Here is a 25,244-nt window from a genome sequence, read left to right on the forward strand (position 1 = left end):
GTATGAAATATACGGATTCCATTTCGAATATTCAAAAAGAGCTTCTGTGAGATACTTGGATTTTGCTTTAGGTGTCCCGGAGGTTCAAAGTGTATAGACAAACCCAAGACTTCGAATAGCAGCCTGAACGCCAGGCATCCTAAGTCTTTGAGGAAATTTTACTTGTCGGAGAATATTAGGGTCAATAGTCTTATGCATTCATCAAAGAGATAGACAATTAAAGCTATTTTAGACACATTTTAAAATTCCTGAGGTTTTTGTCAACTCTAATGAGATTTATGCATAACGGTTTCCTCATATATGCATCATCAAATTTCCGCTAAGAAAATCATTGTTCAGAAAATTCACCCATGATGTGGACTTCTTTTAAAATGTTAAATGAGAAATTTTAGTTAGAAATGACTTTTCACTCTTCATCTGGGGAAGCTATTTTATTATGTCCATTAATGCGAGAATCACTCAATTTTACCATTATCATCATGTCGACAAGGGTTTGAGTTTTCTTGCAAGTAATAAGATTTTAGAAATCTCTGAGGGCTTTTATGAAGATCATAATGTAGATTTGATCAACGGCTTAGTAAAAAGATAATTCCCTTCACTGATTTGAAGAAAAATTATTATTCATCATCTCTACCGCAAGTCATGAACCTTGTAAATGAGATGGAAACTATCTTGCTCACACATTTTCGAGCTATGCTTGTTAACATTTAAATTCGCTACATTATTATTATTATTATTATTATTATTATCGAATCGTTACATTAATTCAAATGCCTTAATTTGAAGAATTTTTATGAGAGACATACGTAAGCCCAATTAATGAGTTAAGAAATGAAAGGATTCATTTCACCCAAAACAATTTCATTGAAAAAGTATTGTAGTTGGTGACCATCTCGACATCATTAACAATATGGTCCTTCATTGGGGATTTGTCTTCTTGTGTAGATATTTCATTAAATACGAGAGTCCGAAACTTGATTTTTGCAACTTCGACAATAGGTGCTTCGCCGTTGGGAATGATCTTTGCAAACTTGGCCTTTGACCATATTTTCATTCTTTCTGACAATTGGGCATTCGGCCGCTCTTCTTCTTCTTCTTCTTCTTCTTCTCTCTCTCTCTCTCTCTAGAGTAATTCATTTGCTTGCCCCCAGGTTTTCATAAATATATTTGCAAGCTCAATTAGGCTATGCAATAAATAAAAGTGTATATGATAGAAAAAAAATATTCATCATCATCTAAATTACTTAAATTCCCATTTGAGTTCATTTGTAATAAAAACACTCGAAAGTTGATACAAGTGAGGGCAAGAAAATTTTATGCATTTTTCTCATCTTGTAATGTCAACTTTGCCTCCACTCTGCCCCTATGTGGATGGTCCTTGGCAGAAGTAATATAAAAGAATTCTCTAAATACTCACGCTTAAATGGGTTAAGCAATGATTTATCTTTAGGGCCTATTTAATAAAAATTATATTTAAATATGATAAAATTATATAATAACTTAAAAATAAAATAAAGTATATAATAAATTTATTAAATAATTAAAAGAGAAAAATATAATAAAAGTATGATATAAAAATTAAAAGAAATTAATAAGTCACATAATAAAAAATTTAAAAAGATAAATTTCATATCTTAAAAATAAAAAAAGTTATATAATAAATTTTTAAATTTCGAGAAAAATATAATAAAAGTATTAAAAAATTTTAAGTCACAAAAAAATTTAAAGGTCATACCAAACACATTCAAATGCTCAAAAATTTATCTAAGAAACAAAATAAAATAAAAATTATTTCTGAGTAGAAATTGCTCTCAATAATAGAATATTACCAAACGTATCCTAGTGTTTAGAATAAAGAAGTAAAATGTCCTCATCATTGCGATTTGTGTACCTTTTTACAAGAAAAACCTTTATATTAAAGTTGTGGAATTTTTTTGCTTATTTCACAGTATATAAATAGGAGATTGTGTACAATACAGGGCTTGCCTTTCATCATCTTAATACGTCTCATTTATTATACCCAAGTAATTCCACATCATTCATTAAATTGGTCAATTTTGACAATCTTATGTGGAATTAGTGAAATAAACAAGCAAAAATCTGCAAACAAAATCTCTTTTCAAAATGTATGAGCTTATCGATTTTAAGCACGAAAAAGTTTGTAATTTCAAAATAAATAACCTATCATGCTTGAAGATATCTAGAAGACCAAACCCAGAGGCACTATTTGAAGGGAAAATGACACATGAATGATCAATTAGGATTGGAAATCTAATATTTGGTTTGATAGGCGCTCTGCTTTTGCTCTTACCCCTGCAAAAGAGAATGTGTATAAATAAGACACTACGTAATACAAATAAAATGCAAGCTGGGACTGGAGAAATTCGGTCATCCATCGAGTTACTATTTTGATCGGATTAGTTGGTTCACTATCACCATCAAAGTCTTCTGATATACCCCTCAGTTTGCCATCTGCAAGGGAGAAGGAAAAGAGGCATTTCCAGAATTATTGTTAAGAAACAAAGTGTACCTTATCCTTTCACATTGTGGTCACCTTTTTTTACTTGACCCCCTACTTTCTTGTTGGTGAGAAGTGTTGAACACGTTTCGCTCTTCGGAGAGGACATCACGTCCAACCAAGATACAACTAGCAATCGTACTTCTTAAGAGGCATTATATCTAGAATAGAGCTTAGCATTTCCTCGCCCCGGCTCATTAGAGAGTAGTCCCTTCATTCGGACGACTAGCAAGACTTTGGACAGAGGTCCGGTAGAGGTGTGAATTGACGTCTCCTAGAACCTTTTTGTTGATCGGAGAAGTGGCTTCTTCCATCTTGTTGGCCTCCAGCAACTTGAATCGTTGGAGTGTGATTATGATTGTCATGGTTCGGTTGGGTGTAAGCCACATTGACTTCAGTTATGGGCTCCTCTTTCTTAGCAGTGAACCTGCTAGTACTCGAGGCCTGCTCAGTGGCCCATCCATCTCGGAAGGCCACCTCAATTCGCCCATCAATAGGGATAAGCTGATTGAACAACACAGCAGATCAAGCGGAAGTGTCTTCATGAGCAGTCCATCAACTCATTCTCCGGTGGTTCCGGGCTAATCTGGGCAACCACAACTCTCCACCTTGTGGCGTAATCCTTAAAAAAATCGCTTTTCTTCTTCTTTGTGTGGACTAGATTCTGACATGGTGGAGTGATCTCCATATTGAATTCGAGCTGCTGAAGAAAGGCGTCAATTACATCCTCCCAACTTTCAAGAAGTTTGATTTTTTTTGTGATGTACCATCGCAGGATAAGGCCTGTCAGGCTCCCTTGAAGTGACTGAATCATTAAGAGTACGTTGTCGACATATTAGGTCATTTGAACTAGAAAAGTCTGTAGAGGGATATTCGAACAAGAGGTGTGGTCATATTTCTTGTATACATATTCTAAACTTTTTAGGCACCTTGACCTTAGCATAAAGAGACAGGTCTATCAAGCCTTGTTGAGGGATGAACAAAAGAAACCTTGAAGCAACACGGAAACAAATGTGAGAAGGCTGCCACCTTCAGCCTATTTTGCAATGTTGTATCTTGGAGAATTTTTGCCATTAACTATTAGCAACATTGTAAGGCAATAATTCCTTAAAGACAGTATTCATGCCTCCAAGTCCGACTTTATTCTTCTTCCTCCCAATCAATACTTTCCCAACAGTCAACTAGAAACTGAGTATACTCTCTCAGAGTTAGCATCTACTAAGAAAGTCACGTGCTATATCAGTTAACCGACGCGGCAACAGTCAGTCCAAAAGCTTAAATGGAGGTAAGTCAGCTTGGCTCTCCTGATCTAACGATTATCAGACTCACTAACAGATTGATATCCGGGAAATTCTCGATCCATCTCTGCATCGAGTTCTGCAGGATATATGACACACAAATGGTGAAACATTTCGCCTTTAATCTGCTTGATTTGCTACCTTCTGTGGTGGTAGATATATGCACGTTTCCAGCATCTGGTTTAGCTGGCAAAACTAGAGTCCGGAATGTAACTGCTGATGTTGATCAATTCAAAACGTGAAGGATAGTGCATATACTTCTCATTCAAATTCATGAAGAATTTTATTGATATTGGCTAGTACAAAATTCTAACATTATCACTTGTGGAAAGGGCTGATCCACAAATTCCCAATTCAAAACCAAAATTAGGCAACAAAGCCTTTGTTGCTGCACTTCTGGGACTTCTGATACAATGAACACTTCCACTTCCACTTCCTACAACAGTTCCTGTTGGAAACTCCCGTCGAGAGAAGTGGAAAAACTGAAAATGTCGTCCCCAGGAGTCGCGGAAGCTCCATCGTCATCACCATCTTCTGCCTCGTCTTCAGCTATGGTAGGCGGCGGAGATGAGAAGTCTAAACACATGCCCTGCATGACTTGCTCATACGAGTCCGAGAGGTCTTGTGAGGTGAGCTGGTGATACGTGACCAACTGGTTGAGGCACTGGTTTTCTCGAATCAGGTTCGCGTTCTCGTTTGCCAACCTGGATTTCTCAGCCAGTAGGGTTTCCAGCTGAAGCCTCACCTGCCAAAAAGCGCGATCCGCCATGTTTAGTCTATCAGCAATATCTACCACTTGCAAATTCTGCTCTGTCACCACTCAATGTCAATTGCAGCAACAAGTGCTTAAACTAGTAAGCAGTAACTCAGTTTATAATCCTAAACTTCTGAGCAGATTTCCTCTTCTTATGAGGGAAAGAATCAGAAACAAGACCAACCAAATTGAACTGCATCATGGGCAGGCAAGTTTGTACATCTCTGTAATTCCCACTTCCATAAACAGACGTACAATCTTTGATTTTTGGTCCTAAGATAGAGACACTAGTTGTGTTCATGAGACGGGTTGTGTTCAGGATCAGTAGACAAGATGATCAAGCACTGTGAGACACTCGAATAATTTAAATTAAGATATTGTAATGAAACCAAGTACCAGATCGTCTTCCTCAGGCCTAATCCCCTTGGAAAACCCATCTCTAAGCCTTCTGTTCTCCTCCTCAAGCAGAGCACATCGCTCCTGCACGAAGCACAGATCCGACTTGATCGACTTCAGCTCCCTCGCGAACGAGGCCGCTTTTGTTGCCATAGACACTGCAAGCTGAAGAAGAATCCCAAATCACGAAAAGCCTAAGTCAGCTCAAAACGGTACCGACAAATCAGATGGTCAATTTAAGACAACAAAAGAGCAAAAAAATCGACATTTACAGACATTTTTGGCTTTGTTCAGCTTTGCGAGTTTCGGGCTTGGAGCATTTTCGTCCTGCGAATCGCCTTCTTCGGGGCAATTGCTCGAATCGAACTTTCTTTTCGACACTTTCTTCTTTTGCTCTTCTTCTTCTTCTTCTTTTTCTTCTCCGTCTTCTCCGGAATGTTGCTTTGTTTCTCTGCTTTCATCTGAACTCTTCTTAAGATTGCTGTGGAAGATGGCCGTCAGAGTAGGCGGCTTTGCCAGATCTCTAGCTCCCTGATGAAAAACAGAGGGAGGAATCAGCCGCAAAAGCCTCAAAATTTACACGACCGCCATCATCGAACGCTCTGAAACTCTTCAGATCAACATTTTTCACGGATCGAGAACCCCAAATGGGAAAACGCCGGAAGAAAATCCAATTTCACCTGAAGGGCGTTGTCGATGTTGTCGGAGAGCTGAGACAGACTGTGGGCGACAGAGTCGAACCCTCTGAGCAAGAGCATCGAGTCCTCCTTCATCCCATTGCCTCCATCTGCTCTGCCACCACCGGCGGCCCCGCGGCGGTCTCGATTCTCGAGGAGAGCGTCGACACGGCACCGCAGGCTGCTCCAGAAGCGCTTGTCGGAGGAGGGGCTGAACAGGGGGGAAGCGGAGAGGGTAGGAGAAGAGCCCATGGCGAAGCCGCTGCCGCCGCCCGCGCCGTCCTGCAACCGATCAAACACGCCCAGTTTCGGTAAGAAGATCTCGCTTGAAATACCCACGTCGAAAAAAGATGAGATGGGGATACCTTGAAGTGGGGAGGTGGAGGGGAGTCCACTGAAGCAGCCATGGGAGCTTTAGAGAGATAAAGAAGAGAGAGAGAGAGAGAGTAACGGCTAGTTTCAGCGTGCCTTGACTTGGGAGACAGAGAGATTGATGGAGAAGAAGGTGAAGTGGCTTTTAAATGGAGGGCGCCGATTTGGGGGTAACGTTCTGATATCCGAAATCTTTAAAAAATATATATTATAGAAAAATATATATGTTTATTATTTAAATTAAATTCATCTAACTAGAAAACCCCGTGAATCTTGGTTATAAGAAAATCCGGTCCGCATCCAAAAAGTCAAAAAGATAAATGAAGTAAAGAAGGATTTTTACTCGTGAGCGCGCCTTCTGAGGGAGCCTTGTTGATGGGACTTCTTTGGGATAATACCATCAAAATTTTCAAATTGGTACAAGAGTGCCTTAGTTGTCCCAAATTAATAATTTTGTTGTGAAAATTTTAAACTAATACATTGTACCATGTTGTATGGGTTTGAGATTTTTTGTAAAACTACTAATAAAATCGATTTATTAAGTGATGTGTCATATTGTGAATGACCCTTCAAATTAGCAGGACTCATTCAAAAATCAAGAATAACATAATGCATTTTTGACAAACCAATTTTGTAAACAAGTTTTGATATATGCAGCTTTTTTTATTATTATTATTATTATTATTATTATTATTATTATTATTATTTAGAAATGTCCTTATATAAAGGTTAGTTTGACCCAAATTTAACTAGATCTAGACTCAATGATGTAATTAAATTATAAATATTTTCTTATGATTAATAGGCTTGAGTAATAAAATTAAGGCCAATGACAAGCTCCACTTTGAATTCCTTTGTAAGATAATGGAATTACCTGTTTTCGAAAATTTTGACACCTTTTTGGACAAGGCAAGCGACCTAGTTTTGGAAAGACAAAATGAGGACGAGACTAGCATTGCCTTGGGCCAGGTTTGCCCCTCCTTTGTGAGCTATGGTGAGATCAAGTTGAGATCTACAGGCCAGCCTTTCAATTTGCATTTGAGCGGGTCTAGTTTAAATCGGTTGGTAGAACCCAAGTTCATCGTTTTTCGAAGGTTTCGATGCCACTCGAATAACATGTGAACGTTATGTTCAGAAGATAAAAACTATAAGTCTAACCGTTGATGACACTAAAGTTTTCAGAATTTTCTTTAGTCGAATGTTTAATTCCGTCTCTGCAATTTACATGGCCCCATTTTGTCCTTGTGCTTTTCTGAAATTGTTCAAGAGGGCCTCCCAATCTTCAAAGTAGCTTCACCAACTAGTCAAAGTTGTCAACGAAAGGATTTTGAATTGAGTCTTGGGAGCCTCTCTTCTTTCGTGCTTTCATTTTCTTTTTCTCATTTTTCCTTTTCTTCTTATCATTTTGATGTGGTTCCTAAAGCACGATGTTAAATATGTGACTCGACAATTTTTCTCGCGTAGGTAATTAGGTGACCGAAAAGCTTGATTGTGCAAATCGAATCAATTAGAACTATTGATTGCTAGAACAAAGTCAAGGAATTAAAATTACTGAAATGCAAGAAAATAGAGGACCTGATTTAGACCTCATTCTTTTTTAAAATGGAAAAGCCTGCAATTTCCTCAATATTATGTTATACAAAGATAAAGGAAAAAAGAAGAAGAGTTTGACATTCTTTTACCAGGGAAAAATTGTCAAGGTCCTAAATTTATTACATTTTTTTTTAATTCAGTTTAAACTTTTTAATTTTATCAATTGAAATTTAAACCTTTTCAGATTTTTGTCAATTAAGTCCATATGAGTAATTTTTTAGTTGAAAATCGTTCATGTGAACGCTTGTCGTCTTTCATGGCACGACCAGCACTAAAGAGAACATCTTTCAATGATTTTTCAAAATTTTAAATTTTTTTATGTTCCCCATTTTTCCTTTCTTCTCTTTTCCTTCTTTACTACCCTTTTGCTTCCTTTTAACCTTTTCTCCTCTACCAGCCATTGTTGAGCCTCGTCCCTCACCAATGGAGGTCAATGCCCTCGATCGAGGGATGCACAAACCTGGATTGGCAAAGGGCTACCCTCGCCAACCCAAGCAAGGGCGATAGCCACCCAATCCAATGAGGGATCCTCACATTCAAGGTAGGATTAATTTATTAATAGCCAACATCAAACACCTCAAACATGCATATATATATATGTGTGTGTGTAAGTTTCTTTAATGCTAAAAGCCTGATGGAGCTGAGCCAAATTGCCACATTTCTCTGAAATCTTCCAACTCTGAAAAAAACGAAAGCACAAGAGGAAAAAGAGAGGGAGATAAACTGTATTAACTGAACCGGACAGGCAGGCAGTTAGGCTCCGGTCCGGTTCGCCAACCGAATCCCTCCTTCCTATCCAAAACAAACAAAAACTGCTGGCTCCCATATCTCCTGAGCGGAGACGCAGAAGCAGAAGGGGATCATCCAAAGGATCAATGGCTGCTCTCGCTTCCTCGTCCTCCTCTCTCCTCTTCTCTCCACCTTCCCTCTCCTCCTCCTCTCCCCATACCCCCCGCCTCTCCCTCCCCTCTCTCCCTCGCTCCTCTCCTCCTCTCTCCTTCTCCCTCTCCATCTCCCCCTCCTCTCCTTCTTTCCTGGCGAGGCCTCACTCCACTCCCCACTCTGCCCCCTCCTCCTCCTCCTCCTCCTTCTATGTCAATGCCGCCGCCGCCGATAAGAAGAAGGTGCTCATCGTCAACACCAACAGCGGTGGCCACGCCATCATCGGCTTCTACTTCGCCAAGGAGCTCCTGGCCTCCGGCCACTCCGTCACCGTCCTCACCGTCGGCGAGGAGGGCTCCGACAAGATGAAGAAACCCCCTTTCAACCGATTCTCGGTCCGGCTTTATTTTCGCAAATTTCAGCGCTTTCCACAATCCATGAAGTTCTGTTGAACGTCTGATATTGGCAATAGCCGGCACTTAGTTTTAGCAACAGCATTGCATTGCTCTTGCGTAGTTTCGTGTCGGATGTGTGTTGTGCTGCAGTGTCTGTGCTTTCGGGACTCTGCAGTGAATTATGAACTTTCAAATTTCTCTGTTTGGAGTCATTTATTTATATGTTGTATTGCAGGAAATCGTGAGTGGAGGGGGAAAACGGTGTGGGGAGACCCTGGGGATGTGGGGAAAGCGGTGGGAGGAGAAGCATTTGATGCGGTTCTTGACAACAATGGCAAGGACTTGGATGCTGTCAGGTTCTGTTCTTGTTCTTGTTATTGCTCCTTGATCTTTCTTCTTTTCATCTCTGTGACAGTTCATAGTTTTCTTGGACATTGAATTAACGTTGAAGACATCACGCCATCGACCGGCTCGATGACCAACTGCTAATTAATCGTCACCCATCATCGCTTTCTCCTTTATCTTGAACATTGATCAAATAAGTGAAATTGGATGATTGAGAAGGACCAACGCTTTGAAAATTGCTCGTGCAATCTTCTCGCGCTTCATTTTCCCTCTTACTTTTCACGATATCTATGATGAAGTTCGATGCTTTGAATGCTGGTAGTTCGGTTTACTGCATTGCTCTGCAAGCATTTGGAAAAGAAGTCGAAGAGAGATAGGATATTAATATAGGCAGACGCTCTTGTATGCACGAACAGGCCGGTAGCAGATTGGGCAAAGAGCACCGGAGTGAAGCAATTCCTCTTCATCAGCAGCGCCGGAATCTATAAGCCGACTGATGAACCGCCTCATGTTGAAGGGGTATGATTAAACTGGGGATGAGGACATAGATTCACAAATGAGACATAGGATATCCAACTGAACTGGTTCAAATTGAACCTATTACAGGATGTTGTGAAAGCTGATGCCGGTCATGTTGGAGTGGAGAAGTACATTTCAGAGATTTTCGACAACTGGGCATCATTCCGTCCACAGTACATGATTGGATCGGGCAACAACAAAGACTGCGAGGAGTGGTTCTTCGATCGTAAGTATTGATCTCAAGTCTTTGCTCAGAAATTTATTAATGACTACTTTTCTGTCATATTTGGCCTGAAAAGGAGTTGTATCCATGTACGAAGCCTCCAGCGGAATTATTCAGAGACACTTTTCCTCACCACCCCCGCCGTGGTTACTGTCGTATGCCTCATAAAGATACCTTTGTGAAATATCTATAGCCTAGATGAAGCTAAAACAATTATCTCTGATGTTTGACAAACATGAACCTGCCGGCTCTTCACAAACACCACGCCTAGACTCACCAGTTAGCTCTTTTAGGGGATGGAAATGTAGATTTTGACAGCAAAAGGGTAGAGTCCTATCACTTTACAGTTCATCCTAGCATCTATTCTCCCGTTTTGTCCAGCGCTCATTTTGATTAGACTGTTTTCACGTCCGAACGTCATTGAGACTAGCTAAATTTTGTTAAGACCAATCCTGTTCCAATTGCTAGCTGTACTCAGGTTTCAAACATGTGCAGATCAAATCAGAGATAATGCCGACAAAATTAACCACCTTTTTTTGTTGTTCTTGTCGACTTTGTATTTAGTGAATGGCCATTCAGCATTGCAGCAAGTGAAATTCTATCACAAGAATCTAACTTTCATGGTGGTAAAATAGGCATCGTCCGAGGCAGGCCCATACTGATCCCCGGTCCAGGGATGCAGCTGACCAACATTTCCCATGTTAGGGACCTGTCATCTATGCTCACTGTTGCCGTTGAGAACCCAGCTGCTGCATCTGGAAACATCTTCAACTGTGTCAGCGACCGAGCCGTGACATTGGATGGGATGGCAAGGCTATGTGCTAAGGCTGCTGGCCGAGACGTCAATATCGTGCACTACGATCCCAAGACAGTTGGAGTAGATGCCAAGAAAGCCTTCCCGTTCCGTACCTATGTATGTCACAATAATTCTCAGAGTAGCCCCCTTTTATACAGTGATAGGAAAGCGTGCAATGATACGAATTAATTAGCATTTAGCGAGAGAAACCTCGTCCGGCGACAGATAGACTTCACAAGAAATAATTTACAGCCTGACAATGTCATTAGTTCCGAATCGCAGCCTGTTTGTGTCCTTGACTGTGGAATTATCTGACATTGTCTCTCTGCTTGTGCAGCACTTCTATGCAGAACCAAGAGCAGCGAAAGAGATTTTGGGGTGGAAAGGTACCACGAACCTTCCTGAAGATTTGAAGGAACGGTTTGAGGAGTATGTGAAGATCGGGAGAGACAAGAAGCCAATGGAATTTCCGATAGATGATAAGATACTAGAGTCTCTTAAAGTCCCAGTGGCTGTGTAAAAAGGATGCGTCTCATGAAATTTTCCCCCTAGATGTCATATCGACTTGCGCAAGTACCCCTTCTCGGCTTTGACCCCTCCTTGTAATTCTCGTATTGGCTTATTGAAGACATACGTCACTTGTTATGGTCGTACTCCGACTTCTTAAATAGCACAAGACTCCAAGTGAGAACTAAAAGATCAGGCTATTGATGGTTCCCACTAATTTCTTGCCTAAGGTTCCTGCATGTACGCTCTCAAAAGGCGATGAGACACTGGTATTTATGCAAACATAATCCCATCCAAATCAACTTCCAAGATTTTAACATGAAACTACGGTCCATTAGATTTGCACATATAAGGAATCTGCACATACAAAAATGCACGAGGATATCCAGTCAATTTAGGCTGCAGCAGTGCCAGTACCACTACCTTTTCTAACTGTCGACCATTTTCACCGTAGAGAAGTCCCGAGGATATACAAGACTTCAAAACATGCTTAAAAATTTTCCCAAGTAACCTTATCAAATACCCTTCAGATGGAGCTTTGCTATGATGATCTGCTAAACTTGCCAGCAAGAAAAATCATCATCTTACATGTTTCTGAACTTCACATGCAATGACAGATTTGACAAGAACATCACCTAACTAACCTAAAATTAAGCAACTAGACATTGCAAATAGAGCTGAACCAGTTTTAAAATTACTAAAAACTCTCTCAATCGAACAATCAGAGAATCAACCAAACTACTCCTCATGCTTTATTTCCAGATCCTTGAGCTTGGCTTCCAATTCATCCTCGTGACCAGCGCCTTCCTCATCAGCCTCCTCATCAAAATCTTCACCCTCAGGGTCATTCTCATCAAGTGGACCAAGCATATTAGGAGAAGTTTTGAATATATCCTTTACCTCATCAAGCCCTTCCTCCGAAATGAAATTAGCATTTATATTCAGCATTTTAAATCCAGGTTTCTGCACAACAGCCTGGGCTAGGACTCTTGCTCCAACCCTTCTAATCGAGTTTGTGCTCAAATCAACTTCAACCAACTGTCCATGGCCCTCTTCCAAAGCCTTACCGATCAATATTGCACCTTCATCCTTCAATTCATTCTCAGACAGATTTAACTTGGTCAAAAACTGCTTTGCTGCAATACAGGCTGCTAAAACAGCACCAGCTTTTGCAGTAATGTCATTCCCTGCCATTTCCAAAACTTCAAGGGAAGGTGCAGATTCCTTGAGAGCAATGGCAAGAGCTTCTGTGCCCTCATCCTCCAAGTTTAAATAACTAAAATACACCTCTGTTAGGTCAGCAAATGAAGGGATAGCCTTGCTCAAAGCAACTCCAGATTCGACACCAAACATGTTATCCCGCAGATCAAGCTTCTTGATCCGGGAACATGCGCTAAGTGCATCACACAGAGAAACTCCACCATCTGAGCCTACCCTCGTAGAAGAACATCGAAAGTCCTCCAACACCGGAGAATGCTTCACAATCTCAGAAATGGCAAGCGCTCCCTCATCTCCAGTCATGTTATTATGGAAGTGAAGGATCCTAAGCTTCTCAGTAGAAGGAAGTAACTCACAAACTGCCAGAGCAGCTTCCTCAGAGATACCATCATTCATCAAATAAAGTTCCTCGAGATTATTTTGAGACTTTAGAAGTGCTCCAAATGCCCTGACACCCTTTTCTCCCAATGCATTGTTGGATAGGTCCAGACTCCTCAAGTTGCAACCTTCAAGGGCTGAAGAAAAAATATTCATCACTTCAAGAGCTTCGGCTTCCGGTCTTCCTGCAACAAAATCTGACAGATCAACATCTGTCAATTTATCCTTGACAGATACTAGAAAAGGTTCAGCAACTCGGGCAGCATCTAAGCCAAAGCTTCTGTTGCTGAAACATATTTTCTTGTAGAAGTTCCCTGGTGCCTTCAATGGTTTAAGAAGCTCCTCAGCTTCTTCCGCATCAATAAAGGCCCGTCGACCTCCAGAGATGTCAAAGACAGTTTCACTTGCAGCAATAGCTTTTGCAGGTAAAATGGCCTCGCCATCCACCTTCATCCTTGGGCCTCTTTTGATGACTTCCAGCATAAGTTTACTTGACTGTGTAGCATAAACTTGTACTGCAGAACTCCCATCACCATCTGGCTCCTTCTCCATGTGTTGATTGGCGATAGCAAATGCGCTCTCTTCAATGCGCTTGGCATCCTCCTCGGCCTCTTCCTTACTCAGAAGGCCATACTTTCTAGACAATACAGATGGAGCTATTAGATTTTTTGTCATACGCTCCACAAGCATAATCCTAGTACTTTGACTAGGCGGCCAGAGTTTTATTGAGAGTGGCCGACGCTGGAAACTGTGTGTGGTTGAATCCATCCCAAGGAAACCTGCACATTGAGTCACAACAATACTACAATCATGCAAATCTATGCTTTTCAAGTCAGATGCCATGGAAGCTGAATCTAATCTGTTTTACTGGATTTATATGGATCAAAGATCAAAATGACTATAGATCTCATGATTCTATTATTCTTACGAAATCAAGTACAGGCCTTTGACTCAATTGACAATTTCTAATATCATTCAGCAAAACGTGCATATCACTAAAGGAATAGTTGACTTCTACACTGTACGCAAATGTAATCTTCTCAGATGCCCATGTGCACTTCTCTTTAGAAATTCTCAAACTAACCTACAAAGTCTTGTTGACTAGGCCTACAGCCACCTAACCAAATGAGAATAGCATATCCTGGCTCTCTAAGATGCTAAAGATCATAATCCAACCATTAATTAGCCAAAAAGCAAACACATATGACCATATATCAAGAGCAACATATCAAATTATTTCCAATACAATCCCTCTATTTACATGGATGGACTCTTCTCCAAAGACCAATGTTGGCCAAGAATAGGACCAAGTAGTTTATGACACGAGATATCCTTAACAGGTCTCACGGATTCCTAAAGGCCCATTCAGTCGAAAAATGATTTCCTCTACTCCGCCCAAGGCGAACCAATCCCGACAACTCAGGTGGGCAAGAGACATCTTCTTACCAAAAACAAAGACATCAACTCAGAATATTTGGAAAGCAAAAAATTACTCTACCCCGAGCCAAATAAAATCCAATACTAAACAAACCCCTGCCATTCATTCACGCGGAAATGTTCATAATCTCAAATAACTGTATGCTCCGATTTCTTCACTAGATTAGACTGAACAAATGCAATGGGCAGTTCTGAAATACGAAGACCCAACACTCGTACAGAAACCAACTAGAAGGAGGAGAAGTCACCCAATTGGCCGGCACGGACGACTGCGGGGACACAGACCGAGTAAAACCTCCAGAACCCACAAAAACCCTTTTATTAAAATGCCACGAGAACTCCGCACCGGCACCAGAAACCCATCAACGACAACCGCAACAGCGCCACATAAACAGTCACGCCACAGCGAAAAACTCTACTCGCAAGAAGAAAAAACCAAGCTTTATCCGCTCGCTCCACTAACAACCAGTCCCGCAAGCAACCCAATTGCAAACAACCGACAGATCCGACGAGAACAGCCGCGACAACCGCCGAACATCGAAGAGATGAACCCTAAGACACACACACACACACAGATGGTTACCTTGTTGGGTAGAAACGAGAGCAACCCGAGATTGGTCGGACGCGGCTGGTGCGCTCGGAATGGTGGGTGGAGGGAGAGTGGGGGTGGAAATGGAGGGAAGAAATCAGGGAAGTGATGGAAGCCAAGCCATTGAGATTCGCCTTTCGGCCCTTTCAACTCAAAAGTTCAAAAAAATTGAAAGATTGGGAGCGAAGCAGCGTTCGCTGTCCGTTTCCTCCTGCAGCGCGACAGAAAGCCCTCCTCGCGCGGGAGCGTCTCCGTGGGCCCTCCGTGGCCCTCTCCCCTCTCTCTCTCTCTCTCTCTCTCTGGGCTCGAGCCCGGCCCCTTCTTCTACTTTGCCTTCACTCTCTCAGGCTGCATTTCGTCGTCCGGACATAAATAAGAGAGAATATGACATAAGTAGTCCTTGAATTTTGGCCTTACATGTAATGTAATATTTAAAATTTTAATTTATTCAATTTGATTCATAGAGTTTTTGTACATGTTCAACTCAGTCCATAAACTATGTGAAGATATTGCGCTCGAAATTGAATCATGGATGGACAATATTGAATATGCTCACATAATTCAAGGCCTAAATTGAACATGTATAAAAAAAATCTATGACCATATTGAACAAATAAAATGTTCAAAAGCCACGTTGCACATTTTGCTAAAGTTTAAAGACTATATTAAATAAATTAAAAATTCGAGGATTATGTTGTACCTTCGGTGAAAGTTTAGGGACCATTTAAGTCATTATCTCTAAATTAGGACAACTTAGAAATTGATGAGACAAGAACTACGAGATTAACTTTTATAGGCAATCCAGCATTCACTGTACAATGTCGTCGGGCTGACGGCCCTCGACGTTGGTGGTGCCCATTGTTTTTGGTCTAATAAAGAAGAATGAAGCGCTACTCCTGTGTGCTTTTCTTTGTTAATGTGCTGACCGATTTGGATGTGTTGAAATTTATCCACCCCTTAGACCTAGGATGAGATATCCGGGCCCTTGTTGCGCCTAATTCGGGTATATTCAATTCAAGGTGAGATAGCAAGGACGAGGTAAGTAAATCATCAGCAATCCTAACTCTTATGCCGATTACCGTTCAAAGGATAAGATGAATTAAATCTTACTGTAGGTCGTTATCCCTGCGACCAAAACAAGGTCATGCACTGCGATTCTAAAGGGAGTAACTATGATGGAAAGAGGAATGAAATTGACGATCATGAGGAGGAAGTTGAACCAAGGAAAACCAAAATGTCAAATTTGTTTGTGAAAACAAGTTTTATCTCACATTTTGTAGCTATATATCATTTACCATTCCCTGAATTTAGTTCTACAGTATTCATTCTCACTTTCGTGATTCCATTGCAAGTTGCAGCTAACTTAAGTTATTATGATAGTCCTATTTACTAAACAGCCATTTTTTATTCCAACCCACAACTCGCTCCCCTCTCCTCCCTGTCTCGGCCCGTGCCAATGGCCGCCCGGCCGTTCACGCCGCGCACACCCGCCTTGCCGCCGTCGCCGCCCGAGGCCGAGTCGCCGCCTTGCCATCCATGATGTTCGTTCGTATCTCTCCGCCTTTCCTTGGTTTGTCTATGTCATGAATCCCTCTCTCTCTTCGTCTTCCCTACCAAGCAGCTCGACAGCGGTGTCGATCTGAGGGAGGGAGGGAGGGGTGGCTCACCTCCATTGCGGCATTGGGTTGTCGTGTCGCCGTCGGAGATGGCGGCGTTAGTTGGAGGCTACGCTAGTAGTGGTTGAAGAGGGAGAGAGAGAGAGAGAGGTTTGGGATTTGGAAGTGGTTGAGAGTAGTTTGGTTTTTTTGTTTCTTTGGGTTCTATTCTGAAGACTTATCACCGTAAATTTCAGAATTCGGGCGGACGAGGAAATTTGAACTTTTGCTCATTTATTCTATATACAACAATGGATCTTAATGTCCCCGCAGAAAAATTAAAATTATAAACTTACTAGACTTGTACTAATTTAATCATAAACTTTTCAATTATATCAATTTAATTCCAAACATTATGATGTTTTGCCAATTAATCTATATGGAAATTGTTGACATAGATATTGCCATTCTACATAGCACAAACAATACCGACATAAACATTATAAACATTTTTGGACTAAGAGCAAGCAAGGCCACCGAAGTGAGGGCATTGCAGCCCTTGCCATCTTCAGATTTAGGCGAAGGGTCGCATGCCTTTGCTTTGGCTGGTGAGAGCATCACAGCCCTTTCCCATGGCCTCACTAGCTATAGTAACAGCATTGCAACCCTCTCCAAATTTGGGCAATGGTCGCAACACTCTTACTGTGGTTGGCAAGAGCATTGGGCGAGGACATAGTAGCCCTTAGTCTTAAACAAAGCAAAGTAAAGAAAAAAAACCAAAAGATATGAAAAAAAATTCAAAATATCAATATCAACCCTAATCATATCACTTTAGACAGCAGTGAACGTTCACATCAGAGATTTCAAATTGGTCGAATGAACTCAATTATCACAATCGAAAGATTTAAGACCGAATTATTATAAGTATAATAGATTTAATATTTTTTTAATTTTGTTAATTGTCCCCCATTTTCAGCTCAGGACAAAGAAGTGAGTAGTTGGGTCCCTCAAGCTTTCAAATGAAATGCATTTTTAGTTATTTTATATGCACGTTCGGAAATTTTAGTAGTACGATACAATTTAGTAACATTAAACATTCTTGTTGCAAAGTCACTCTCGATAATCCTGTGCATCTGTCCTTTTTTCTTCCAATGGATGTCGAAATTGTCCTCTAAGGTCTCCACGATTGGACCGCACACAATTGCATTAAACTAAACTTGGAATTCATCTCGAACGTCCACGAGGAAAAAAATGTCCTCAATGGCCTGTGGTGAATGCACTAACTGCATAGTTTGTTTTTTGTTAGTGCATAGATGACGCGGGTCTTTGGATGGAATCCGCATAATCCAAAAGCTTACGTGCACGAGGCTTCCGCTTACCCGATACGCCTTTAAGTTGAAAAATTAATAACTTCAGAAGACAGCAACCTCACCAGATGTCTCGTGGAATGACGAGGTGGTGGCCAGATGGCAGTCCGCGCATTGAGCTGTAATGGTCGATCGGGGCTACTCGCTCTAGCATGTCTCAAGATTTCATATAATTTGTGTGTAACCATCCTCCGAGATCCGAATCAATATGAATTTCCGCTGTAATAGAAAAGAAAGGGGAAATAAAGAGGAAGGCCACCCCTTCTTTGACTTTAAAGATATCAATAAATTTACATGATATTTTATTTTAGTTATCATTAAAATGCTATCCTCCTCGTTATTTATCATATAAATATATGCATACATTATCGTATATTTATTTGTCGGTTCGTCCATAGAATGTTGATGGACAAATGAGCCCACCAAGGGTTGCGCCTTCCCATGCTCTGCCAAAATAAATTAGTTTCAAAATAAATGCTTGGCACGTTCTCTCGTTGCGGGCTGAAATTGGACATTGTAAGGACGCAACGTCTAACCTACCATACCTCCGGGAGATATCTTGTACGCCAATAAACATATGTTTATATTATGTATTTCTTCTAATAAATCTAATTAATGCAATCCATTGACAGGCCACCGTTAGGAGGAAGGGACAGAAAAGTGGTCCACCTCATCATGGATACCAGGCATCGTCCATCCCCTGATGTCTGGTGGAACAAAGCTTTCGTTTGGGTGGCAAATGATTGGACCATTGACAGTGACAGCGCCACGGCGGATTTCTATAATCTCATGATGGTTAGATCGTGAAGTACTATTATCTTATGCCTGACGACTTTTGAGTTACGACAACCTGCTCTATTATTACAACTTAAGATCGGGGAATCGTTCCCTTGAAGGACAGTGCAAGTCTCCTAGATTCATAATTCCGTTGCTGTGATTATGCTTGTCCGATTCAAGGTTCATAGAATTGATCCTTATCCCCGATGTGAAGTTTGGGAGATATCACTTTTGGAGTGATTTGGATTTGAATGTACCATAGCACAACATTAGGCTTCGGGATCACATAGAAGCAGCATTATACATCTTCTATCGTCACTAAATTTAAATAACAAATCATGCATTCACCGAAAGGAAAAAAGTGTAAGGGTCGAGCGGAAGGGATAAATAGATCTTTTTAGCTCGGATGAGGTGCACCTCGTAGGCTTTCAAAGTCATATCAATGTCCAACATGTTGGTATCGAACTCTTGTTGTTTTCTTGTTGTTTTTCTCATAATACAAGAGTAAGATGTCATGAGGACAAAGTAGCCTAACCCATACAATCCAAAACTTAAAAGAATATGCGGTTGTAAAATTTGAGCAAGCGATCCTTGGAGGCGTACGAGTCTGCAAGTTGGTAAAGTTTCTTAAGATATGTGATTTTGTACTTGTACTGATTTTCCTAAAAAGTCCATCTATTGTATCATATAAAGTGTACATCTGGCCATAACTATATACTGACAGTCCGTTTTTGTGAGAGACCAAAATTGTCATCGAGTCAAAAGCTTGTCACCTGATATTCTACATGGCATTTGACGTCACGTTTCCAAATTGATAATCCGTATTTGGGATGATCTTCTTCTTTTTTGCCGGTCCCTATCCGGTGACGTAAGTTACGACAAAGTAGACCACTTGTAGTGCTGCAAATAAACCGCACGCCATTCCTTGGTGCTCCTGAAAGGTACGAGCTCGGTCGATCTCGACCAATGAATCTTATGGGTCCCCATTATTTCACAAGGGAAATTTAGGCAGCGCATGGTAACATTCCCTAGCCCAAGAATTTCTATTCTTTTCTTTTTCAGAACAAAAAAAGAATAAAAACCGTTTGATAAGTAATTTAGTTTTTTGTTTTAACAAAAAATTAAAGGAATGATTTTGGAATAGAAATGAGTAAAAAAAATTCTTTTTATTCTTAAGAATAAGTTTAAATAAGTGAATTTTTTTTTTTCTTTTATTCATCTCTTGCTCGCTGCCGACCCCCGCCCGGTTGCCGCCGCCGCCGCCGCCGACGCCTGTCAGGGTCACCGCCGTTTTTTTATTCCCGTTGGAGGCGGATGGGGGCCAGGTGGGGGCGGCCAATGGGTTGGGTGGCGGCGGCGGGCGGACGTGCAGCGGCGGCGGTGGTAGCGGATAACGGCGGCAACAACGATCGGCCGGCAAAAATAAAAAAAAAAAAAATATAAAAAAGAAACTATTTTTTACCAAACGTATTTTTATTCTTTTTCTATTTTTAGAGTAAAAATTTTATATAGTTATCAAACTGTTTTTTTATATAGAAATTGTTTTCCAAATAAAAATAGAAAAGAAACATTTCTAAAAAAAAACTCTTCTAGTCAAGAAATGTTACCATTCACACTAGACTCGCAAATATCAGGAGCAGTTCGGAAATTCTTGTCATGCTGTCTTTTCTTTGTGACGATATTTTTCTTCACAGTATCGCCAAATGCCAAGCCCGTGATTCCTGCGAAATCTTGAGAAGAAGGTCAGGGGTAGATTGCGCAGGTCCCCTGTTTTTCTAACCCTGTAAAAGGTAAAGCAGGGAGCTTTTTGGTTTTCGCCAGTGAAGATTGGGGGAAACTAAAAAGTGAAAACCAGTGATCAAGACCAGAGAATGGTGAGGGGTGTTTGGTGGGTCCCTTGGTTGAACCACCGCGAAGGCCAAGGATCCAAAATAATTCCACCCCACCAAGAATTACAAGCAAGTGTTGCTTCCACTACCGACACAGTCTTCTCCATAAAGTAAATGGAAGGTGAGAGAGAGAGAGAGAGAGAGAGAGAGAGAGAGAGGGGAACAGGGGAAGTGTGCAAAAGTAAAAAGGAGGTTTCCATGTGAGGGGAGAGGGTGAGACACTTGTGAATGGATAGATACTAAAGAAAGCAATCTCTCTCTTTCTCTCTCTCTCTCTCTCTCTCTGTGTCTTGGCCGGTGGCAAGCTAGTGCAGAGGAGACATGGCGAGAATAGGGGGGGAAAGGATGTGAGAGCCTGAAGGAAGTACGAATGATCTATCAAAGTGCTCTGTATCTTGTTGCTGTTCGCCTCCATATATGCTCGTGCAGGTAGGATGAAGCAACGAGATACAGAGCTCTCGAGACCAGGTAAGACCCTCAAGTTTATTTCTTTTTCTTCTTTTTCGTTCTCAACCCTCTTTTCTGAGGTTTAGATGGATTATGTTAGCCTTCTGGGTGAGGTATGATCTTGCTGGACCTGGGTTTGCCCGGCTGCGGTCTCAGAATTTGATCTTTGCGATGAGAGAATCGATCTTGGTTGTCTGAGTTTCTAGTGTGAAGTAGTGAAATGTCTTGGTTTTTCGCTCCTATTGTCAAGTGCTAATTCGGATGTGGGCGTTCTTTGACAGATCTGGTCGATTTCGTTTTCTTTAATTGGGAATTTTGGATTTCTTGATGTCCTGTTTCGATGTCTCTTGAGAATTTTCTTGTTTCAGCTTTTAAGGTTTTTCGTCAACTACTTATTTTGACAGCTTAATCAAGCTTGTTGGGTAAAAAGCCCATTTCTTTTGTGGAGCAATTTGGGATTTAAAGTACTCTGGAGAATGAGCGCTGTGGGTATGAAATCTATGCATAGCGAGGTAGCGAAGTTGGATTTTCGAAAGGGTCGCGGTAAGTCTTGTTTTTGCGTGGGGAGATCCCTGGGCATTTATCAAGAAAAGCATAGCGATGTGATTTAAACTTAAGTAATGTCAAGTGTGCTTCATCTTGTCTGGAGGAGAGAACCTTCATCTTTGCCATGTCAAGTTCTGTAGCGAAGACAGAAAATTCTGCTTAAGATTTTGTAAAGTTCTGTTAAGGCAGGTTAGACTCTGCTCCTAGAGTGCTGGCTAGATGGATTATCCAGTCACATAATGGCGAAGTACACTCTTCTTAAGTGTTGTTTGAAAAAAAAAAAAATTTAGTTGGGTCACGAGCATGGCCATGAGTATCTTTTAATCTGTCTGTTCAATATTGAGCTTTTGATTGTATGCTTAGTCCAAGTAGCTTCATTCCTTCTGAAATTTCTCCAAACCTGAGAAAAATTTTCTTTGGTTTTTCCAAATCATTGTACCTCCAGTGAATTTGAATACCTACTACATTAATTAATGTAAGTATGTGTTTGTGTATGCTGATGCTTATAACTACATTTATATCTTGTCAGGATCTTTCTACAAATGTCGTTCTCGCCCTTTATGCGGAGCTGAGAGTCTGAGATTTATCCTTGAAAAGTTGTTTAAGCAACAATCCCAAGCATGTCTATCGAACAAGATAGTAATATGAATTCGTCATACATATTTGACTGTACTACAGCAGTACACAAATTGGGAGCATTAATGCATAATTATGGTTGAATCAGTGGTTGGGATCTTAAGAGTTTGAGAGGATTGAGATAAGTGTGAATCTCTGTATGGACATTCCAAAGAATATCCTTTTGGAATGTAGGCTAGTCTTGATCGACTGTTTCGCACTGATCATTACTGGTGGTGCACTGTACTTTTGCGGCACAGTCTTGCTAGTTTCATAAATTGAAGTTGCACCTGGGGGCAACTTAGTATCATCTCTCTTTTGTTTGCTTGTTCAATATTCAAGTTGCTTTCTTAAATCAGAGTGTTCTGTGAATGCAATTAGAATGATTGCATCTAATTGTGTGATGGTTTCCAATTTTTTGGTCATTTGTGTTGGGGAAGTTGTGGTGCAACCCCTACATTTCATTTCTATTTGCTTTCTGACTAGAATGCATATGCATTCCGCAAACATGAATTGGCATGAGGAACATCCTAAACAGGAGGTGAAGTTCGGAATTCCTACGAGGGACTTGAATTTGATTGAAGTAAATAATGGGTGTGCCTCTTATCGTAGATTGATAAAATGAGTCGAGGGTAGAGATCGAAACTCAGAAGTGAATGAAGGACATTCTAAGATTCTGAAGAGTGCCTTTTGTATTGGTTTTAAGTTCCTCGAGATGCTTGTTTTGTAGAATGTTCAACTAAATTCTTGGAAATGATTCATTAATGATAGTTGTAATTTGCAGGAATCCCTGACATGGAAACCTTGTCACCTGATACTGCAGACATGTACCTTTCTCTTGGTCTCAGAGAACAGGGCAAAAAAATATTGGGCTGTCCTCGGGTTTTGATGCTCCTTTCTTCAGCACTTGATAGATCTGTCCAGAAGAATGAGAGGCTTCTGGAGACATCACATTCTAAAGATGTAATCACCATTTTCCACGGCGTAAGACCGCCCGCTCTGACCATTCGCCAATACATTGAACGCATCTTCAAGTATTCGGCTTGCAGTCCATCCTGTTTCGTCATTGCTCAGATTTACATGGATAGATTCGTCCAGAACACGGATGTTCTCTTGACTTCTTTAAACGTTCATCGCCTTCTTATAACAAGTCTCACTGTAGCAGCGAAATTTGTCGATGATGCGTAAGTACTTGCCTCGTGAATCAATTCCTAATGTGTTGGGTGTAGCTTTAGTAGTCTTGAAATGTGAATTCATGTCCCAAACTCTCAGCTTGCAGAGAGAATCCTTTGTTGCACGCTTTGCCAGTTTCAGAAGTGGTTATTTCTTATGTTCTCTGCAGGTTCTTTAACAATGCGTACTACGCCAAGGTTGGCGGAGTGAGCACGTCGGAGCTGAACCGGCTGGAGATGAAGTTCCTGTTCAACATAGATTTTCGATTACATGTAAGCATCGACACGTTCCAGCGATACTGCCTGCTGTTGGAGAAGGAAGTGTCGGAAGGACTGCAAATTGAGCGGTCGATTCAGTCCTGCAGGATCACAGAAAGCTGGTCTAACAAGGAAGATTCCACCTGGTACTCCCACAGTTGCTAGTAGATGATCTTGAAGGTAGAAAGATATTGTATTTGTCAATTGTAAGGTAAAAAAGAGGGGATAGTTTTTTATTGAATTATTTGTTGAAATTGAAACCTGCATTGGATGATGATTTTTATGGTGAAAGCAAACTTTGCTTTCCCTATGGCAGTATATTGTGGATTCATTTTCCTTTTTGGACTTTGTCATAGGTTCTTTCCTTTATACTCACCGACATTTAAAATATTATTCCCCTTTTAAAAAAAAAAAACAATGAAAAAAATTCACGGCAAAATTTGTATATTGTGAAATTTTTTTATGTTTCGGATTAAAAAAGAAAAGAAAATCTAAGGTGTCCGTTGCCAATTTTGCATTATAGAGTAAATTTTTATTTGGACACACCTCTAGAAACTTCAATCGAGTCAAGTGAATTATATCAGAATAATAACATGGTGATCATACTATTTTTATCTTAACAAGTTTTGGCAGGGTAGAGTTATTTCCACCCCTATTGAGAATACACGGCATTTTATCCTACTTTTAAAATCGAGAAGTAAACTACTCAGTTTTTGCTATTAAATGGCAAATTCCATCTGGCATAGGTATACATTGAACGTTAGTGGCAACATAACAAAATTCCTCACGGAAATACACTTGTCCATAAGACAAAAATTCACCCCCACCGACCTCAGTATCATGTCTAACTCATTTTGGCAAGTCTACTCCTACCTTTGCTGCGGATAACGACAACCTTTAACGGCGCAGTAACATTCCATCGAGTGATTCGTAAGTAAGATTAATTTTCAAATGATCACCACTTCGTGTGGTCACGATTATCCTCGTCTCGGAGCTTGGCTCCCGTGGGATCGGCCGGATTGTGTCGGAAGCATGATGGGTCAGAATCACGAATGGGCCCATGACCCACAAATCCTACAATCATTTTCGGTTACCATTTTACCGTGCGGGCCAAGCTTTTTAAGAGGAAAACACGAATTTTGTAACCACGGAGCCTATGTGATGCCGATCATTTCAGAGTGGATCTTACTTACCAATCACTCGATACCGGCCTTTCCTCTTTTCATGCAGCACTCTGAATTACCACAAATTTACAAACTTGAAAAAGACGTCAATTGACATGAATCCTGCATTGTAAAAAAGACAACCATGACAAAGGGCTTGAGATCCAGAGCTGGATCTTCATCTCCTTAGGGCTTGAGTCAGACGGCTTGACCCAAGCATCGTAGCTTGTTGACCCTTGGACAACTACAGTGGAGAATTTGGGAAACAAGATTTGACCAAAGATTAGACCGGACAGCTTGGACGAATGAAATGGAAAGCTCGCTTTTCAATCAGACTTCAGTACCCGACAACCAAATGTAGCCTAAACTCTCTATTGATTAATGACCGAGACCTTATCTCATGTTTCTGCACTATTCACTAGCTCGATTATCAAGTTACTCGAAATAGGCTTGACTCCTTTCGAGTGTCAGTATCTCTAGTATTTAATCAATAATTAAGCTCAAGCTTGAATAATATT

At 40.8% G+C, this 25,244-nt stretch overlaps 4 protein-coding genes across 5 annotated transcripts; 2 read left to right on the forward strand and 2 right to left on the reverse strand.

The window, feature by feature from the left end:
* Window positions 1-4,055: 4,055 nt before the first annotated feature.
* On the reverse strand, window positions 4,056-6,123 carry LOC104457001. The gene is made up of 5 exons (XM_010071915.3): window positions 6,009-6,123; window positions 5,647-5,925; window positions 5,243-5,497; window positions 4,967-5,131; window positions 4,056-4,561 (listed from the first exon to the last, which is right to left on the reverse strand). Exons 1-5 carry the CDS (start codon window positions 6,048-6,050, stop codon window positions 4,253-4,255), a joined length of 1,050 nt encoding a protein of 349 aa, XP_010070217.2. The 5' UTR covers window positions 6,051-6,123; the 3' UTR covers window positions 4,056-4,252.
* Window positions 6,124-8,426: 2,303 nt separating this feature from the next.
* LOC104457000 (chloroplast stem-loop binding protein of 41 kDa a, chloroplastic) lies at window positions 8,427-11,484 on the forward strand. The gene is given in 7 exon segments (XM_010071913.3): window positions 8,427-8,885; window positions 9,121-9,139; window positions 9,142-9,241; window positions 9,647-9,749; window positions 9,837-9,975; window positions 10,608-10,885; window positions 11,106-11,484. Coding segments are annotated over 7 exon segments (1,224 nt in total). The 5' UTR covers window positions 8,427-8,483; the 3' UTR covers window positions 11,289-11,484.
* Window positions 11,485-11,726: 242 nt separating this feature from the next.
* LOC104456999 (RAN GTPase-activating protein 1) lies at window positions 11,727-15,099 on the reverse strand. Its single transcript, XM_010071912.3, has 2 exons — window positions 14,892-15,099; window positions 11,727-13,650 (listed from the first exon to the last, which is right to left on the reverse strand). The coding sequence occupies exon 2, from the start codon at window positions 13,637-13,639 to the stop codon at window positions 12,014-12,016; it is 1,626 nt and encodes a 541-aa protein (XP_010070214.1). The 5' UTR covers window positions 13,640-13,650; window positions 14,892-15,099; the 3' UTR covers window positions 11,727-12,013.
* A 5,564-nt stretch (window positions 15,100-20,663) lies between these two features.
* LOC104456998 (cyclin-P3-1) lies at window positions 20,664-23,904 on the forward strand. 2 transcript variants are annotated; one of them, XM_018861319.2, is made up of 4 exons: window positions 20,664-20,993; window positions 21,377-21,515; window positions 22,918-23,317; window positions 23,476-23,904. In XM_018861319.2, the coding sequence occupies exons 2-4, from the start codon at window positions 21,449-21,451 to the stop codon at window positions 23,726-23,728; spliced, it is 720 nt and encodes a 239-aa protein (XP_018716864.2). In that variant the 5' UTR covers window positions 20,664-20,993; window positions 21,377-21,448; the 3' UTR covers window positions 23,729-23,904. The 2 variants fall into 2 exon arrangements, with proteins under 2 accessions (XP_018716864.2, XP_010070213.2); XM_010071911.3 differs by lacking the exon at window positions 21,377-21,515 and having other exon boundaries at window positions 20,667-20,993.
* Window positions 23,905-25,244: the final 1,340 nt, after the last annotated feature.

This window comes from Eucalyptus grandis, chromosome 8 (assembly GCF_016545825.1).
Source record: "Eucalyptus grandis isolate ANBG69807.140 chromosome 8, ASM1654582v1, whole genome shotgun sequence".
Taxonomy (NCBI): Eukaryota; Viridiplantae; Streptophyta; class Magnoliopsida; order Myrtales; family Myrtaceae; genus Eucalyptus; species Eucalyptus grandis.

What these genes read in the sequence shown, in the direction of transcription:
- LOC104457001 (XM_010071915.3), bottom strand. Translation starts at nt 6,050, where the DNA reads ATGGCTGCTTCAGTGGACTCCCCTCCACCTCCCCACTTCAAG. An exon ending in CTCCACCTCCCCACTTCAAG is followed by an intron (nt 5,926 to 6,008) that starts GTATCCCCATCT and finishes GATCGGTTGCAG; the next exon opens with GACGGCGCGGGCGGCGGCAG. An exon ending in AGCTGAACAAAGCCAAAAAT is followed by an intron (nt 5,132 to 5,242) that starts GTCTGTAAATGT and finishes ATTCTTCTTCAG; the next exon opens with CTTGCAGTGTCTATGGCAAC.
- LOC104456998 (XM_018861319.2), top strand. Translation starts at nt 21,449, where the DNA reads ATGAGCGCTGTGGGTATGAAATCTATGCATAGCGAGGTAGCGAAGTTG. An exon ending in GGATTTTCGAAAGGGTCGCG is followed by an intron (nt 21,516 to 22,917) that starts GTAAGTCTTGTT and finishes TGTAATTTGCAG; the next exon opens with GAATCCCTGACATGGAAACC. An exon ending in GCGAAATTTGTCGATGATGC is followed by an intron (nt 23,318 to 23,475) that starts GTAAGTACTTGC and finishes TGTTCTCTGCAG; the next exon opens with GTTCTTTAACAATGCGTACT.
- LOC104456999 (XM_010071912.3), bottom strand. Translation starts at nt 13,639, where the DNA reads ATGGATTCAACCACACACAGTTTCCAGCGTCGGCCACTCTCAATAAAA.